At 34.1% G+C, this 18,109-nt stretch overlaps 1 protein-coding gene across 1 annotated transcript in view; it reads right to left on the reverse strand.

The window, feature by feature from the left end:
• The window catches only part of DPY19L2 (dpy-19 like 2), a 95,481-nt gene that overhangs the window by 35,964 nt on the left and 41,408 nt on the right, over positions 1-18,109 (reverse strand). Inside the window, exons 10-13 of the mRNA XM_030295318.1 lie at positions 13,277-13,354; positions 12,365-12,451; positions 5,642-5,701; positions 395-475 (exon numbers count right to left, since the gene is read on the reverse strand). Coding sequence (XP_030151178.1) covers positions 395-475; positions 5,642-5,701; positions 12,365-12,451; positions 13,277-13,354 — 306 coding nt within the window. The remainder of the gene's footprint in view (positions 1-394; positions 476-5,641; positions 5,702-12,364; positions 12,452-13,276; positions 13,355-18,109) is intronic.

Here is an 18,109-nt window from a genome sequence, read left to right on the forward strand (position 1 = left end):
TAGGAGTTTATTTTTTAAGTAATCTCCATACGCAACATGGGGCTTGAACCCACAACCCCAACATCAAGAGTCACATGCTCTACTGACTGAGCTAGCCAGGTGCCCCAATTTGTATTTTAATGAAATATAAACACATAACTACTTAAGATATTATTCTTTTTTTTTTTTTTTCTGGATGGCTAGGTTAGCATTCATTGATACAGTTTTTTCTTAGTGGGTAGAAAAGATCACTTAACTGTAGGGTTTTATTACTAAGTCTGCCAATAACTAACTCCAGGACCTTGAAAAGGCACTTACTCTCTATAAACTAAAGAGGTAAAAATAGATGGTTTTAAAGTTTTCATCCAGCTACATATTCATAGGAATTTTTATGCTTTAACTAGAAAGTACTTACATGATCTGAAACACCTAACATTTTAGATGTCAGAAATTTCAGAATAATTGTTCCACACAACCAGGCAAAGCCTTGAATCAGCTAGAAAGTAAGTGAAAGAACGAAAGAGACAGAAGTCAGACACTAAAAATCGTAACTTACCCAGCTACTAAATTCAATCATATCAACAAGTGGTATGGGAAATTTTAATCATGGTATGGAAAACTATATTAGTGATGTGGTCTAAAAAAAGGTTGCTCCTTTAGAAAATTTTGTTTAAAGGCAAAGAATTGAAACAGATGACATTGATATAAACTACATAACAACACTAGAGTTCTACAAATTCTAAAAGAATTTTTTTCAAGTTATTTATTTTCAATTTCTGTGAAGAAAGGAGTTATATGTTTGGTTCCAAATATTATTTCCTAGCAGAAAAGTCCTTTTTTCAAAAATAGGATTAAATTATAAAATATTCTTCTACCACTCTTTTGGAAATAGAATTTTATGAGTCCTTCCTCAAGAAAGGAAAATTTCAAAACTTAAGCTTTCATTTTAAAGAGAGAAATAGAAACTAAAACTCACGTGGGGATTTCTGTTGTTTTGTTTATTTTTTGGCTAACCTTGATTAGAAAAAGCACAGATGTGGACTTCTAGGTAGCCTGAGGAAAATTACAGCAGACTAAATCCAAATCTCTCCACACTCATCCAACAAGTAGGACAACGCAATCACAAATATAAAAAACAGGTAACAGTACAAACTTCAAATTACCTGTAAATAGAAAGAAACAACATATACAGCAAACTTAAACCTCAAGTTCCTGATCTAAGCCTTTGCAGAGAATGAGGGGAGTCTCAAAATCATGCAGAAGAGGAGAGAGGGAGGTGAGGAGTCCTAAAATGAACTGAAATAACCGGAGGGAGAGAAAGTCCACCTTACATGTGAGAAAAGCCAGGAGACTGGAGAATGAGCTACAGAGTGGGGACTTAAAATGCTCAGTATAAGAACTCACCTCAGAAAGACATTACTTCTGGAAAGAGAGGAAGGGAAAAGAAAGAGAGAAACCCTCTGAAGAATGTGTGGATAAGGAAATAAGGAAGAAAGGAAAATCAAGTATCCAGAAAAATAAATGAGGACCAAACAAAAGACAATCACTACTCTCACTGAAAGATGAAGGAAGGAAGTTACTAATTGATAAAACCAGATTTTGTTACATTGACAAAAGGCTGTACCTGGATTAGAAAATACCTGCTCTGAACACAAACTAATTAGATGAAAGATGTCTATATGATTTATAATAGAGGTTTTATAAGAAGGTAACAAAACTGAGAGTCAAACATTTCAGCTGCTGATATCCATTCAAATGAATGATAAAAATCTTACAAAGCAGAAAAAACTACAATGCAAAAAAGCTGAATTAAGTAAGCTCAAATAAGCATTCAGAGACATAATTTTTTTTTGAAACTAAGAACATAAATGGACAAAACCAGAAAAAAATTGAGAGTACTTATTAAATATAGAAAAAGAAATGGAAGAAAAGAGGGAAACCATTGAAAAATGAAGACAATCTCAAGGTAACTAAAGGAGCAGAGATTTAAATAAAAATTCAAAAAAGGCACTGGAGACAGTAAAAAAAAAACAACACCCACAAAAGAATAAAAATGAGATTAAACAAGGAAATAAAAGAATCATAGAAAGTAGTAGAAACAGAAGACAGGCAACATGTTTGTAATTGGAGTCCCTGAAAAAGAAAAACTGAGCAATGAATTCACACTAGTATTCAAACTACAATCTAAGAAAACTTCCTAGAAATAAAAGACCTGGACTTACATGTGGAAAGGACCCACCAGGAATTGGGAAAATTGACCAGTATGGTAAACTACCTCGAGACATAGCCTAGTAAAACTTAAAAAAGGAAGAAAAGTCTGTAACACTTCTCAGCACATAACTTAGAAGGGCAAGAAAATTTGGCTTGCATCATGCATATTAAAAGAAACATAAAAGCGATAAAACAGTGTAGAAGCATTTTCAAGACACTCAAGAAAGTGGGAACCAAGAACTTTATATCTAGTCCATCAGTCATTCAGGTATAAAGATTACAGAAAAACAGTTTCAAGTATGCAATAATTGAGGGAACAACTTTCCTGAATATAGAAAGTTAAAAATGAAAGAGAAATGTGTAATGAAATATGTAGAGAAATTGTAAATACAAAAAATAATATAACATTTACAACATAAATAAAAATCTTCAAATTCTCACAAAGCAGTGTTTGACCTGTGCTATACAAAGATGTACTGAAACAGATTCAAAAACGTGACAATGAAACAGCGGCAAAAATGTACCAAAGCTAATAAGAAACTAAAGCTTATAATCCTATCATCACTAAGTTTCACACCAAAAAGCATTAGATATGGAAATTATTTTGACACTAAAAGACACAATTCATGAAGAAAATATAATTAAGTATGAATATCTATGTGTTGCAACCATCCTTATAAAACAGAAGTTACTGGATCTTCAAGGAGAAACAGAAACACACTAATATTAAAAGACTTAAATACACTTTTTCAATACAAGAGAGGTCAGTGGGCAAATAATACATAAAGATATAAAAGACCAAAACATTTAAAAATAAATTTCATGGATAAATTTATCAAAATATGTCTTGCTAATAAAGGATACACCTTCATCAAGCACACATAAAATATTCACAAAAAAATGATCATCCATTAGGTCACAGAGAAAGCATCCAGTAGGTCCACAAACTAAAAATGTAATCTTCTATCATCGTGATGTAATAAAACTAGAAATTAATAACAAAGTTAGAAGAAAAAAAGGTCCTTCCCTCCTGGAAATTAACAAACTTACTATTAAAACAGGTCTTAAGTGAAAGAGAAACAAAAATTTTTTTTTCAAATATGATCATGAAAATTACATATTAGGAATGAAGAAAGTCATGTAAAACAATGATCAGAAGAAAATCCATGGCCTCAAAAACTCATATCAATAAAAATGAGAGAAAAAATAAATTAATTAAAATTTGATTCAAACATCTAGCTAAATAATAAGCCAAGAGGAAACACGTGAAAAGAAAAACACAAGAATAGTATATTACATTTACTCCTTTATGTATCCATTTTCTTTTTCTTTTTTTTTTTTTTTAATTTCTTCCTGATGTTCTAAGATTCCTTCTGGTCATTTAGTTTCTGCCTCAAGAACTTCCATTTACTATTCTTTAAGGGTTGCTCTGCTAGCAACAAATTCTCTTAGTTTTCCTTCATCTGAGAATGTCTTTTATTTCCCCTACACTCCTAAAAGACACTATCCCTGGACATTTAATTTGCAGTTGACAATTCTTTCAGCATTTGACAAATGTTACGCCATCTCCTTCTGGCCCCATAGTTTCAGGCTAATGTAATCTGAATTAGTTTTGCCCTATAGGCAACATGTCATTTCTCTCTGCCTGCTTTTCAGATTTTTTGTCTTTAGTTTTCAGAAATTTAATTATGATGTGTCTTGGCATGGATGTTGTTGGGCTTATCCTACTCGGGATTCACTCCATTTCTTGACTCTGTAGATTTATGTCTTTTACCAAATTTGGAAAGTCTTCAGCCATTACATATTCAAAATTTTTCAGCCCCACTCTCTTTTACCTCTCCTTGTGGAATTTCAATGATACAAATATTAGATGTATGTATGCATATGTATCTATATCGGTCTAGAAGTATGGGTCTAGAAGCAAGGAAACAGTGTAGCAATGAGAACACTCAGCATTCAGACCTTGGCTTCTAAATACCATATGGAGTAAGATATGCAATATAATCTTTATTCCACAGGTATGAAAGAATTACTTGGAATAGTAAAACGCCAAGTTTTTTTGGGAGGAAGGGGGTTGCAAGAAAAAGTGTTAGTTCACAAAATATCTTTGCTTTTCCTTTTTGCCTTTTATGGGGAAAAAGCCATAAAAGGCCAGAATATCCTTTGTATTGTTTAGATAACTAAAATTTATTTCTCCCCTTTGCAAAAGACTGACATCAATTCTGTCAGCTTTAAAAAATAAATGTTTTGAACATTAATTATATCTCAACTTTTTTCTCCTTAGATGTTTGTTTCTTTGAATTCTTGACTTGAAAGCTTAATTTTTACTCTTTCCAGTCTAAAACTGAAAAGAAGAGAATAAATCTCAGTACAGCTTTGGCAGAATTTCCTAAATGTCCATGGATGCTATTCTGTTTGTTGCCACTTTTCAACAGTTTGTAATAGAAATTTTGACTTTGAGTTCAGTTATTAAATGAAGATCTTTGAATTTTCCATCAATTTCCTGGCTTCATCTTGGAAAAAACTGCTAATTTTTGTGAACTAAAAAAATCATATATTAGAAGAGTCATATCATCCACTAATTCAAGTGCACAAATATTTCTATATTTTCACCATTAGAGAAAGCCTCCAGTAGCGAGTAACTGGCAACTCAATACACTTTGTCCTTTTGCATTCTGAGTAGAAATCTACCTTATCTTACCATAACTTCTCCAGCTTCCCCCTATTAATATATCATATGTAATCACATACTTCTTCAATATGGCAGGTTTTACTTTTTCATAGGTGTACATCTACATCAAAGATCAAGAGATAAAAAAGGAGTGTCACCTGTCCAATATTACGAGAATTAGTAATTGTAGTGTCTACCTAACAGCATACTGAGTTTACTTGGAAACAAAACACACAAACATAGAATTAACGTGGGCCATCCATTTGCATGTGTGGGAAGAAGTCAAAAGAAGATTAGGTGGTGTCTGAGTTGATATAGGAAGGGGCTGGGAGACTGTAGGGAAAATGTGACAGGGACAAAAATAATAGTCTAACATGGGAAGCAGAAGAACAAATAGATGATAGACAGATGTAGAGAAAAGAAAAACAGAAAGTGGGGGCAGGACTACAGGCTGAGTTATTTTGAAGAGAAGGTTAGTAAATTTAAAGGGAGAAACTCAAGGCAAAAAAATTTTTTTAGAAAGCAAGGCAGTAAGGGTATATATAGCAGGGTGAAAAGTAAAGGAAGAGAGGCGTGAGAGTGGTACTGAAATACATGAACTCGTTTCTGACAATGACTTGTAGATGTCACTAAGGACTATTTCTTGCCCCATATTAGTAGGTATTTATAAGATTTATTGACTATAAGTCATTCGAGTTTTAAAGTATACTGTCTGTATTCAGTTTATAGAAATAAAAAGTTCGAAGAAATGTATGCATATGTATAAATGTCGAATCTTACCCAAAAGTTGAGTTCAGACACTCCCAATCTTTGAATTTGATTTCTCTTTAGAATTATCACCTAAAATGCACATGATATAAAATTAAACAATTAAATAAAATTGACATTTTATATGACTGATACGTTTTAAAAATTACCCAGCCACCCCCTTCCATCTTGGCTATCACCAGTCATTTTTCTTCTTAATTGTTGATTTTTCAAAATTTGGACATGGCAGATTTCCTTTTAGTGACAGCTCAATGCTTTATTCCCAGCAAGTTGCTTCTAGAATCAAGTTAATTCCTCACTGAATTAGCTGTGATGCCTTGTGCAGGTTACTCCTCTGAGGGTGTGGGTTGTTTGTGGGAGGTGTGCCCATGCAAGGATATATGTTAAGTCGCCCAGCAAAATTAGTGGTCTAAAATAACATGAAAATCCTTCCTCCCCAAATTCCTAAATAAAGTATTTTTAAATTTTTAAAAAATGGCTAACTGGGCGCGGCTGGGTGGCTCAGTCATTTAAGCATCTGACTTTGGCTCAGGTCATGATCTCACGGTTTGTGAGTGTGAGCCTCGCATTAGGCTGTCTGCTGTCAGCACAGAGCCTGATTAGGATCCTCTGTCCTCTCTCTCTCTCTCATTCTCCCCCATTTGCATGCTCTCTCTCACTCTTTCTCTCTCAAATAAACAAACAGTTAAGAGGTACCTGGGGGTGGGAAGCACACAGTTGTGGAAAAACAAATGCTGTTAGAACTGGAAATTTATTTAGATGAAGGGGACTGGGGAGAAGTGCTCTAGAGTGACTGTGGGTGCTGGACGCCAGGCATTGTGCCGTGTGGGTTGAATATTGTAGTGGGATGAAATAAAAATAAAAACAAAATATTAAAAACATACCTAACTGAACTTATAAGAAAGAAAATGAATTTTCCAGGTGCCAGAGAAAGCAGATGACTTTAAAAAACAAACATGTAGGAGAAAACTTAGGGTAGTCTTCAAGAAGGACTGCAGAATAAAGTTGCAACAATGGGCTTACATCAAAAGCAGAAAAGGGCCTGGGGCTATGGAAGGTAAGAAATTGGACTTGAGACATGTATAAAGCTGGGGTCCTCAAAAATCATACCCTTCAGTGCTATCAACTAAATGTTTATGTCCCCCACCAAATGCATGTGCTGAAACTCTAATCCTCACTCTGACTTAACAGATGAAACCTTTGGGAGGTAATTAGACCATGATGGCAGAGCCCTCATGAATGGGACTAGTGCTACTATTTTTTTTTTAATTTTTTTACATTTATTTATTTTTGATAAACAGAGTGAGACAAAGTGTGAGCGGGGAAGGGGCAAAGAGAGAGGGAGACACAGAATCCAAAGCAGGCTCCAGGCTCCGAGCAAACAGTCAGCAAAGAGCCTGATGTGGGGCTTGAACCTACCAACTGTGAGATCATGACCTGAGCCGAAGTCAGATGCTCAACCAACTGAGCCACCCAGGTGCCCCGGGACTAGTGCTTTTATAAGAAGAGACATGGGAGAGATGTCTGTCTCTTGACCATGTGAGAATATAGTGAAGGCATCTGTAAATCAAGAAGAGAGCCCTCACCAAGAAGCAAATTGGCTGGTATCTTGATCTTGGACTTCCTAGCCTCTAGAACTGTGAAAAATAAATTTCTGTCTATAGTATTTTTACTATAGCAACCCAAACTGACAAAGATACTCAAGGACTAGGAATACTCCTCCTGCCATTGCTACAAGCTCACAAGGTATTTGTTTGAGTTTGGGGTGGGAAGAAAAAGCTTCCTATAAGAAACCGAAATCTTAGGCCTCTGTGTTACTTAGATTTGGAGTAGAATTTTGCAGCATCTAGTTAGCTCAAGGTGAGCCAGGATTCCTGAGCTTCCAACAACAGAAAATATAAATGTACCAAATTATACACTGCAACCTGTTTGTAAGTGCAAAATATAGGAAACAACCTAGATGCCCAGACATAGGACAGTATTTGAATTATCTACAGAACATACCCAGTGTAGTACGTACTATGAAACTATATAAAGCATGAAGAAGATCTCTATGACATTATAAGGAATTGTATCCAGGATAGGTTGTTGCATGATATATACAATAGGCTGATAAACCAAAGTGCAGAAGACTATCTAAGTATTCTACCTTTCATGTAAGTAAGAGGAGATATGATAAATATATATATATATATATATATATGTATATATATATGTATATATAAAATATTTATTAGTGTAAAAAAGAAAAAAAACAACTAAATGAGAAAACCAATGAGATATCTTACAGGAAAGGCAGGACAAAGGTGAAAAGAAAACTGGAGAGAAAAGGTAGAGGGAATGAGAGGGAGTGACATTTTCTGAGTACAACTTTTTATATATTTCTTATTCTTAGAAACATGATAATATTTCACCCCCAAAATAAAGTAAGTAATTAAAATCAATCAGGATGGAACTACTGCTTCTGGTCAAGTTGATATAACAGGAATCACACATACTCTCCCATCTGAAATAACTAAACTCAAGCAAAATAGATTATAAGAGACTACTGTGAACAGTTATATAGTAACAAATTGATTACATAGAAGACACATATTCCTAGAAGCAAACAATCTACCAAGACAGAATCATACAGAAACAGAAACTCTAAGCATACCTATAATTAGTAAGAATATTGAACAAATAATCAAAAACCTCACAACAAAGAAAAAAATCAAAGACCAGATGGCTTTATTGATGAATCCTACCAAACATTTAAAGAAAAATTAATGTCAATCCTTCTCAAACTGTTTCAAAAACTGCAGAGGAGGGATACTTCCAAACATATTTCTTAAGGCCAGCATGACCCTGATACCAAAGCCAGGCAAGGACACTGAGAAAACTTACAGACCAATATCCCTGATGAACACAAATGGAAAAATTCTTAACAAAATACAAGCAAACCGCATTTAACAGCACACATTAAGAGGACCATTCACCATGATTAAGTGAGATCTTGCAATGCTAGGATGGTTCAACATATGCAAATCAGTTAATGTAACATGCTACATTAACAGAATGAGGGATTAAAAATCACAAGATCATCTCAATAGATGTAGGGAAAGCACTTGAAAAAAATTAGTATCCTATCATGATAAAAACTCTCAACAAACTAGGAATAGAGGGAGATTACCTCAACACAATAAAGGCCATATTTGAAAATCCCACAGCTAACATCATACTGAATGGTGAAAAACTGTAAGCTTTTACTTTAACATTAGGAAGAAGGCAAGGTTGCCAACTTTCACCATTTCTATTCAACATAGTACTGGAAGTCCTAGCTACAGCAATTAAGGAAGAAAAGGAAATAAAAGGCATAAAAAATTGGAAAGGAAGATGTAAAATTATCTCTGTTTGCAGATGATGTGATTTTCTACATAGAAAACACACACACACACACACACACACACACACACACACACATACACACTTGGAATAAATAAATTCTGCAAAGAAGCACAATACACAATCAACATGCAAAAATGTTTTGTATTTCTACACACTAAAAATGAAAACTCTGAAAAGGAAATTAAGAAAATAATCCCATTTGTAATTGTAATAGCCTCTGAAAAAAAGTATTAAGAATAAACTCAAACAGGTAAAAGACTTAATACATTGAAAACTACAAAACATTGCTGAAAGAAACTAAAGACACAAATTGAAAGATAGTATTTATCTTATTTCACAGAGCATGATGCCCCCAAAGTCCAACAATGTGGTTAAAAATGGCAGGGGGGCACCTGGGTGGCTCAGTCGGTTAAGCATCCAACTCTTGATTTCAGCTTAGGTCACGATCTCACATTAGGTCATGATCTTATGGGTTCATGAGATGGAGCCCCACAAGGGCTCTATGCTGAGAGCACAGAGCCTGCCTGGGATTCTCTCTCTCCTTCTCTGCTCCTCCCCTACACGTACACATTCTCTCTTTCTCTCAGAATAAATATTTTTAAAAATGTCAGGAAAACCTTACATATTTACCTTTAGCTACTATTGCATGTGCCGTTCATTTGTGTAGAGCCAGACTGACATCTAATATATTATTTCTTCCATCTGAAGGACTCCCCTTCAACATTTATTTTAGTGAAAATGTGCTGGTCATAAAGTCTTTGTGTTCATTTTGAAGGATATATTTGCTGGGTATATAATTACAAATTCCCAATGTTTTTTTTTCTTTAAGTATTTTATAAAGATGTTGCTTGACTATCTTACTGCTTGCATTATTTTTCTTATGAAAAATCTTTTGACATCCTTACCCTCTGTTCTTCTACATTTAATAGGTCTTATTTCTCTGACTGTTCTTAAGATTTTCTCTTTATCACTAATTTTGAGCAATTTGATTATCATGTGCCTTATTTAGCTTTCTCTCAGTTTCTTGTACTGAGATTCAACAAGATTTTTCATATCTCAGTTGGTAATTTTCATCAAATTGGAAAAGTTTTGGCCATTATTTCTTCAAATATTTTTCTACCTCCTCCCAACTTCCCTCATTTGGACATGTACTTTATTTTCCTTTATGAACTGTAAGTGAGGGATTGATATATCACCATTTTGCAATCCCTATTTAATTAGTGGATCTGGTACTAAGCATTGATGGCTGCCACCATAAAAAGAGAGGCACCAGATATTATGTGCCTCCTGCTAAAAAACAATACTATGGACTTGCCAAAGGAATCAAATCTGAACCTGTCCAAGTTTTAGATCTAATTATTAATATACAGTTGACCCTGAAACAACACAGGTTTGAACTGCATGTGTCAACTTAAATTTTTTTGGTAAGTACAGTACAGTACTGTAAATGTATTCTCTCTTCTTATGATTTCCTTAATAACACTTTCTTTCCTCTAGAGCTTACTTTAAGAATACAGTACATAAGACACATAACATACAAAATACATGTTAATTGACTACTTATGTTATCAGCAAGGCTTCCAGTCAACATTAGTTACCAGTAGTTAAGTTTTTGGGGAATCAAAATTATATGTGGATTTTTAATTGCATGGGGATTTAACATCCCTAGTCCTTGCACTGTTCGAGGATAAACTGTATTATAAATAAAGAAGGCAAAGGAAGATGTAAAATCACCCAATGAGGATTCAAAGAGCAAAACCTAGACCACAGCACCTTCCTGTGCTGCGTTCAATGACCTGAATTCTTAACAAATAAATTTCTTGGAAACAAAACCAGGAAGATATATAGAAAAGCTGTAGGTAAAAATAGAAAATTAATTGATGAAACTATAAATGAAAGCTAGGAGTAATTACCATAATCAAGACAGCTATTCCTGCTTTAGAGCAGTGCAAGGGAGTTATAATTGGGCAGGACACACAGAGGGCTTCTAGAATGGTTAGACAAGTTCTAATTTTGACTTGACGGCAGCTTAAGTTACTTTGTCAAATAACAGTTCATTAATCAGTATTTATCACTACTAGTCAGTACTAAGTACATAAAACATTTGTTTTATGTAGTTTTCTACACGTGTGCTATATTTCAAAACAAAATGCTTTCATAAAAAGGGGTAGATGATTACAAGTACTTTACTTGTAAAGTAATACAAATAAAAATACTTTTTTTTACAATATTTTAACTTGTATATTTGACAATATTTTACAAGTATATTTTACAATTTTTTACTTGTATATTTTACAAGTAAAAATACTTTACTTGTAAAGTAATTTACTTGTCAGTAATACTGACAAAATTTGACAAAATGCTGAAAGGTTTTTGGAGAGAGAGAAAAAGTAGGGATTACTTATTTGGGGGGAAAAAGAGGCTGGGGACCAAAATATTAAAATATAGGGGAAGTCCCAAGAGCCCATCTATGTACCATATGTGGAAAAGGGCCACATTTTGGTATTACTGTGGTTCATATCATTTCTAATCATTACAAAAAGAGAATACCCCAATAACATTCCAGTGGAGGAAAACACTCCATGCTCTGGCTCATGAATATTAGAAGTGTGACTCTAAAGTAATAAAACGAATTTACTGAACCACCCTTCCAAATACATAATCCAAATGAGTGTTATCCCATGAAAGTAAGTCACATGCATTATTCTCATCATGTTGCCATTGCTTAAAACAGTCTGAAACTCCTCTTTCTAAACTGCCTTCAGAGATAAATTTTTTTCCAGAGATAATTTATGGTGCAAGAAAATCAGTCTAATTACTTTATTGTCACACCATATTTTGATCAAGATCTATATTACCCAAGATCTAATCACCCACCTTGTTCACAAGACTTTGGTCATTTCCAAAAATTAAATCCACCCTTGAAAGATGAAGATTTGCCACCATTGAGGATATTCAAAAGAATGTGCCACCATCTGTGTCTGTGAAGGCATTTCAGAGGAGTTCAAAAATGCTTTGGGCAACGGCAGTGTCACTGCAATAACTAGTGTACTAAACTGACATAGAAAGAAATAACTAATTTTTATCATAGATGGCATATTTTTAAAGTAAGTCTTATTAGCTTATGATTGTTTTTAAAATATTTACTTGGGCATTGCCTTAAAGAGGTAAATTTTGGATTGTATTCATTTTTCAAGGATAAGATAGAAAGCATTATTTGGGAAACAGTTTTTCATGTGAGCAATAATTCGGGAAGGGCACTATTTATTCTCCTAAGCTTATATCACATGGGTAAACCTACTATTTGACAGGTAAAAACAAATCTTCAGGAGCTTAGCAAACACTTACCCATGTCATTAACAAAGATGATGAATAATAAGAAGATAAATACATTGGATTTCCAAACATCAACACAAAACAAAGGAGAACTGAAATCTGAAAATTGAGGAAAAGAAACATCTGTTTTATTGTGACTAGATAAACAGCATGATGCATACTTTGTCTACAGGCATAGTCACTTCTAATACAAATGTTATATGCATAAATAAGATTGATAAATACATAAGTAGATCTTGGTCAAATGATAATAGAATTTCAACACACTGATAGGTTTTAAGTATTTTCAACACCATAAGTTATATACAGGAGAATTTCATTTTATTTCTCTATTTGCTACTTGCTATAAAGAAAACAGAAAAAAACACTATTGTTTCTATTGATTCAATGATGGAATAATATAGTAAGAAAGACTATAGTAAGAATATAGAAAGAATATAGTAAGAAAGTAAGTATTAATTTTCTAATCTTATTTTTGTTGGACTACTTGAAGATTTCCATAACTAACAAGGCCATATTTTATTTTCTTAGCTGAAGTATATATATATGTATTTAGAAAGTAAGATTTTAAAAATGCAAAAACATAAAATTTACAGGGTCATATTAATGCAAAGTGCTAAAAATCTCAGATCTCAGGGAGAAAAGGCAGTTTCAAAAGTAATGATAATAATAATAAATAAAACATTAAAAATGTTTAAAGTTTCACAGAACATAAAACATCTATAGTCTAGTTGATAGAGTGTAATCTATCTGATGTTATAGATGTAGATATATAATAGTATAATCTTTCCTTCTGGATAATATCAACATCATATACATTAAATACTACTTGGAGGAGGTACCCCCATAAAATAGAGTCAGTTCTGTTTTATCAACCCTGAAATCTTATTTTAATATTTGACTTACAAATGTTAAAAATATTACCATGTTCATATAAATGATCTTCTGAAATTTGTTTGGCTCAATGTACCCCACAACATACATGGGAAATAATGAAGCTATCTGAAATAAAAATAGCAAAAAAGCAAAAGTGAAAACAAGCAGAAAACAAACACTTCACTACCTATAAGTAAATATAAGAGTTTATTTCCAATAATGATAATCAAAATAATTTGAACCAACATTATCATTAAGAACTAGAATAGCTAGAAAAAATATTTCAAAACCTGTATGAAAGCCACACATCATTAACAAAGCAAAAAAGAATTAGGAAGTTAAAACCAGAGAAGAGATGGAAACCTAGCGATGAGTGTGACATTTTGGGTTGCTTTTATCCCAGACGTAGCTGCCAATTCCAACAGAAGCAGATTCTAATAGAGGTAGTTGAAAGATCTCAATGGACTCAGTACTCAGGGCACACAAAGAACGAGATCCTCACTAAGTCCCCAAGCTTTGCTTTGGGATATAAGAGAGAAGCAGAAGTCAAGCAGCCCTCAGAAAGATGGAAGTCCACCTTTGAATCAGCTCATTCTCTCATTGTATGAGGGTGACTGAAGATTGGTAGTGCCTTTATCTGCCTAGTGGAACAAATTTCAATCTTCTCTCTCGAAGTTAATATCAACCTAGTCCCAAAGTAACTCTGTGATTGTTCATGTACAATATCCAATACCGCATCAAAACCAACCAGATATAGGAGATATCTATTATCACTAGGATAACAGAAACAGATATATAAAGAATCTACTTTATGGGTCAGTAAACTTTTTACGTAAAAAGCAGCTAGTAAATGTGTTATGCTTTGTGGGCCATGTACAGTCTCTGTCGTATATTCTTCGTCTATTTTTTTTTCTTTAATAACACTTTAAAAATGTAAAAACCACTCAGCTTGTAAACTACTCAAAAACATGTCTGGCATCATTAGAAATAGATTTTCTTTTTGATATGTGGAAGGAAATAACAGACAAAATTGAGACTTCCTGGGGTGCATGGGTGGCTCACTTGGTTAAGCATCTGACTTAAAAGCTCAGGTCAGGATCTCACGGTTTGTGGGTGAGAGCCCCACATCAGCTCTGTGCTGACAGCGCGGAGGCTGCTTGGGATTCTCTCTCTCTGCTCCCCTCCCACTCGTGCTCGCTCTCTCTCTCTCTCTCTCTCTCTCTCAAAATAAATAAACTTTAAAAATTTTTCAAATTTCCAAGGGAGTTCTGAAAGCCATAATAGAAATTGAAATATATAAATTTATTACATAAATATGTAAATATGTAAATAAATTTATTACATAAATATTACATAAATTTATATGTAATATAAATATTAGAATAATCAATATTAAGAAAGATGGATTTATTTATTTTTTTAACATTTTATTTTTGAGACAGGGAGAGACAGAGCATGAACAGGGGAGGGTCAGAGAGAGGGAGACACAGAATCTGAAACAGGCTCCAGGCTCTGAGCTGTCAGCACAGAGCCTGACGCGGGGCTCGAACTCACGGACTGCGAGATCATGACCTGAGCCGAAGTCGGCCGCTCAACCAACTGAGCCAGGCAGGTGCCCCAAGAAAGATGGATTTAAAAGCAGGTTAAATACAACCAAAGAAGTGATAAATTCGAAGGTAGGTCAGAAGAAAACATTTAGAAAAAAGAATGACAAAGGGATGAAAAATATATGAAAGAATATAATAGATACAGAACATACAGTGTAAAGGTCTAATATATTCTACTTTATATCTCAGAAGAGGATATAGGAATGAAATAAAAACTATATTTAAAGAGATTATATCAGAGAAGTTCCAAACATTTACAGAAAAAATCAAGCATCGATTTATAAAGTATTACAAATCCCCAACAAGGGATAAATTAAAACAAACAAAAACTTGACCACACTTGGCATATCATGGTCAAAACTGCTCGAAACCGAAGGCAAAGAGAAAAATTCTTTAAAAATCTGGACACTAACTGACTTTAAGAGTTACTATAAAGTTGCAGTAATCAAGACAGCATGATATTGGAAAAATAACAGACAAATTAATCAATGCAATAAAATAGAAAGCCCAGAGACAGATCTATGCAATTATAGGCAACTGAAGCTTGACAAAGAAGCAAAGATAATTCAGTAGGGAAATGATAGTCTTGTCAACAAATGGGGCTGGAAGACTTGGACGTCCATGCACACACAAAAAAATGAACCTAGACCTAGACCTTACATCTCTCCAAAAAAATTAACTCAAAATGGATCTTAGGGGGGGTGCCTGGGTGGCTCAGTCGGTTAAGGGTCCGACTTCGGCTCAGGTCATGATCTCACGGTTTTTGAGTTTGAGCCCTGCATTGGGCTCTGTGCTGACAGCTCAGAGCCTGGATCCTGCTTCAGATTCTGTGTCTCCCTCTCTCTACCCCTCCCCTGCTCACACTCTGTCTCTCTCTGTCTCACAATAAATAAACATCAAAAAAAAAATGGATCTTAGGCCTAAATTTAAAACGCAGACTATAAAACATCCAAAAGATAACATAAGGAGAAAATCTAGGTGACTTTATTTGAGAATGAGTTTTTAGACATAAAACCAAAAGCATGACCCATGAAAAAAATTCATAAATTGAACATTCTTAAAATTAAAAACCTCAGTTCTGCAAATTAAAAAACACCATTAAGAAAATTAAAAAACAAGGAAGAGACTGTGACAAAATCTTTGCAAAACCCATGTTGATTGATAAAGGCCTGGTATGCAAAATATATTTAGAACTCTTAAAATTCAGAAATAAGAAAACCCAATTTATTTTTTTTTTAATTTTTTTTAACGTTTATCTATTTTTGAGAGAGACACAGAATCCAAAGCAGACTCCAGGCTCTGAGCTGTCAGCACAGAGCCCAATATGGGGTTCGAACTCAAGGGACCGTGAGATCATGATCTGACTTGAAGTCGGGACACTCAACTGACTGAGCCACCTAGGCGCCCCAGAGAACAACCCAGTTTAAAAATGGGCAAAAGATCCAAACAATTACCTTATCAAATAATATATACAGATGGCAAATAAGCACATATAAAAATGGTAACTGTAAATTAAAGCAATAAGGACATACTGCTACGCACCTATAAGAATGGCTGAAATCCAAAAACCTGATAAAACTGGCAATTTCTTACATACAAACCGAAACATAGTCTTACAATACAATCCACCAATCACACTCCTGAGTATGTACCCAATTGTGTTACATTCTTATATGCATACAAAATTCACACAAATGTTTCTAGAATCACCCAAGACTGGAAGCAACCACAATGTCCTTCAAAAGGTGAATGGATAAACAAACTGTGTAAATCTGTACAATGAAATATCATTCAGCAGTATAAAAAAAATGAGCTATCCAGTCATGAAAAGACATGGAGAAACTTAAATGCATACTGCTAAGTGAAAGGAGCTAGGGTGAAAAGGCAACGTGCTCTATGATTCCAACTACTTGACATTTTATTTTGGTTATACTTTATTCAATTAAAGATTGCAGAACTCTACTGCAAAGTACAGTATTACCATTGCTTATATTTTAGAGGATGGTATTCACAGTCATTATTATGACTGAGCCCAGGAATTCTTTAGTTTGGGCCTTTGAACAGAAAAGTCCCATGCAATTTAACACTCAGTAGTAAAGAGGTTAGGAGTTCATTGTATGTACAATTTCAAAAAAAATTTGCAAACACAGAAACAATGAGTAATTCATTCAAGAGTGCCAAGGAGATGTTTGTGTTAAACAAAGCTGAAGATGGTAATACTTTCAAGTACTAAACAATTTACCTGAATACAGTTTTCCAGTGCTTTGTCATACCTTAGCTACTTAGAGCTTCAAATACAAGTTTGTTTGTTTTTTTTAGAGACAATCCTATACATTTAAATCCTATCAATGGATACTAGAGTACCAATGCTATCTCCACCCTAAAAGGTACTTACTTGGTGGTGTGGAAAAAAAGGCAAGGATACAAATAGCTCAGCAAACCTCTTTTCAACACATTATCAAGTGCCTCATAAAACAGAAGGCGACCATCAAAACTCACAGTTCAAGAATGCATAAATTATTACAAGTTTATTCTATAAATCAACTATCCAGAATTTGGGAGTTTGAGGCTAATATCTTACTGTCAAAGCCTTTGTCATTTCTTGTTCTCTCAGCCTAAATACCTTACTACCCACCTCCTCCCCCAGAAGAGATAAGACAGGTGGAATGTAGTTCCAAGCAATATACCAGGTAATGGATAATCAGAACTTAACTAGATTTAAGAATTTTACCCTTTTTATTATGGTTAGAATCTCTACTAAGGAACCCCCTATTTTTTCCAGATTTATTAAGATGTAACTAACTCACAACATTATGTAAGTTTAAGGTGTATAACATGTTGATTTGACATACCTATATAACAGGATTAGCACTTCAGTGTTAGCTAATATCTCCCTCCATTATGTCACCAAATTCCCATGTCATTTTTGTAGTAAGAACATTTAAGATTTACTCTCCTGGCAACTTTCAAGTATATAAAACAATATTGTTAATTGTAATCACTCTCCTGTGTATTAGATCTCCCAAATTCATTCACCTTCCAATTGCAAGTTTGTGTTCTTTGAACAATATCTCCCTATCTCCCACCCCCACATACTGGTAACCACCATTCAACTCTACTAGCTTGGCTGTTTTTGTTTCCACATATAAATGGTATCATACAGTATTTGTTGTTCTCTGCCTGACATATCTCACTTAGCACAAGGCCCTCAAGGTCCATCTATGTTGGCACAAATGGCAGGATTTTCTTCTTTCTCATAGCAGAATATTCCACT

This window comes from Lynx canadensis, chromosome A2, assembly GCF_007474595.2.
Source record: "Lynx canadensis isolate LIC74 chromosome A2, mLynCan4.pri.v2, whole genome shotgun sequence".
NCBI classification, from domain to species: domain Eukaryota; kingdom Metazoa; phylum Chordata; class Mammalia; order Carnivora; family Felidae; genus Lynx; species Lynx canadensis.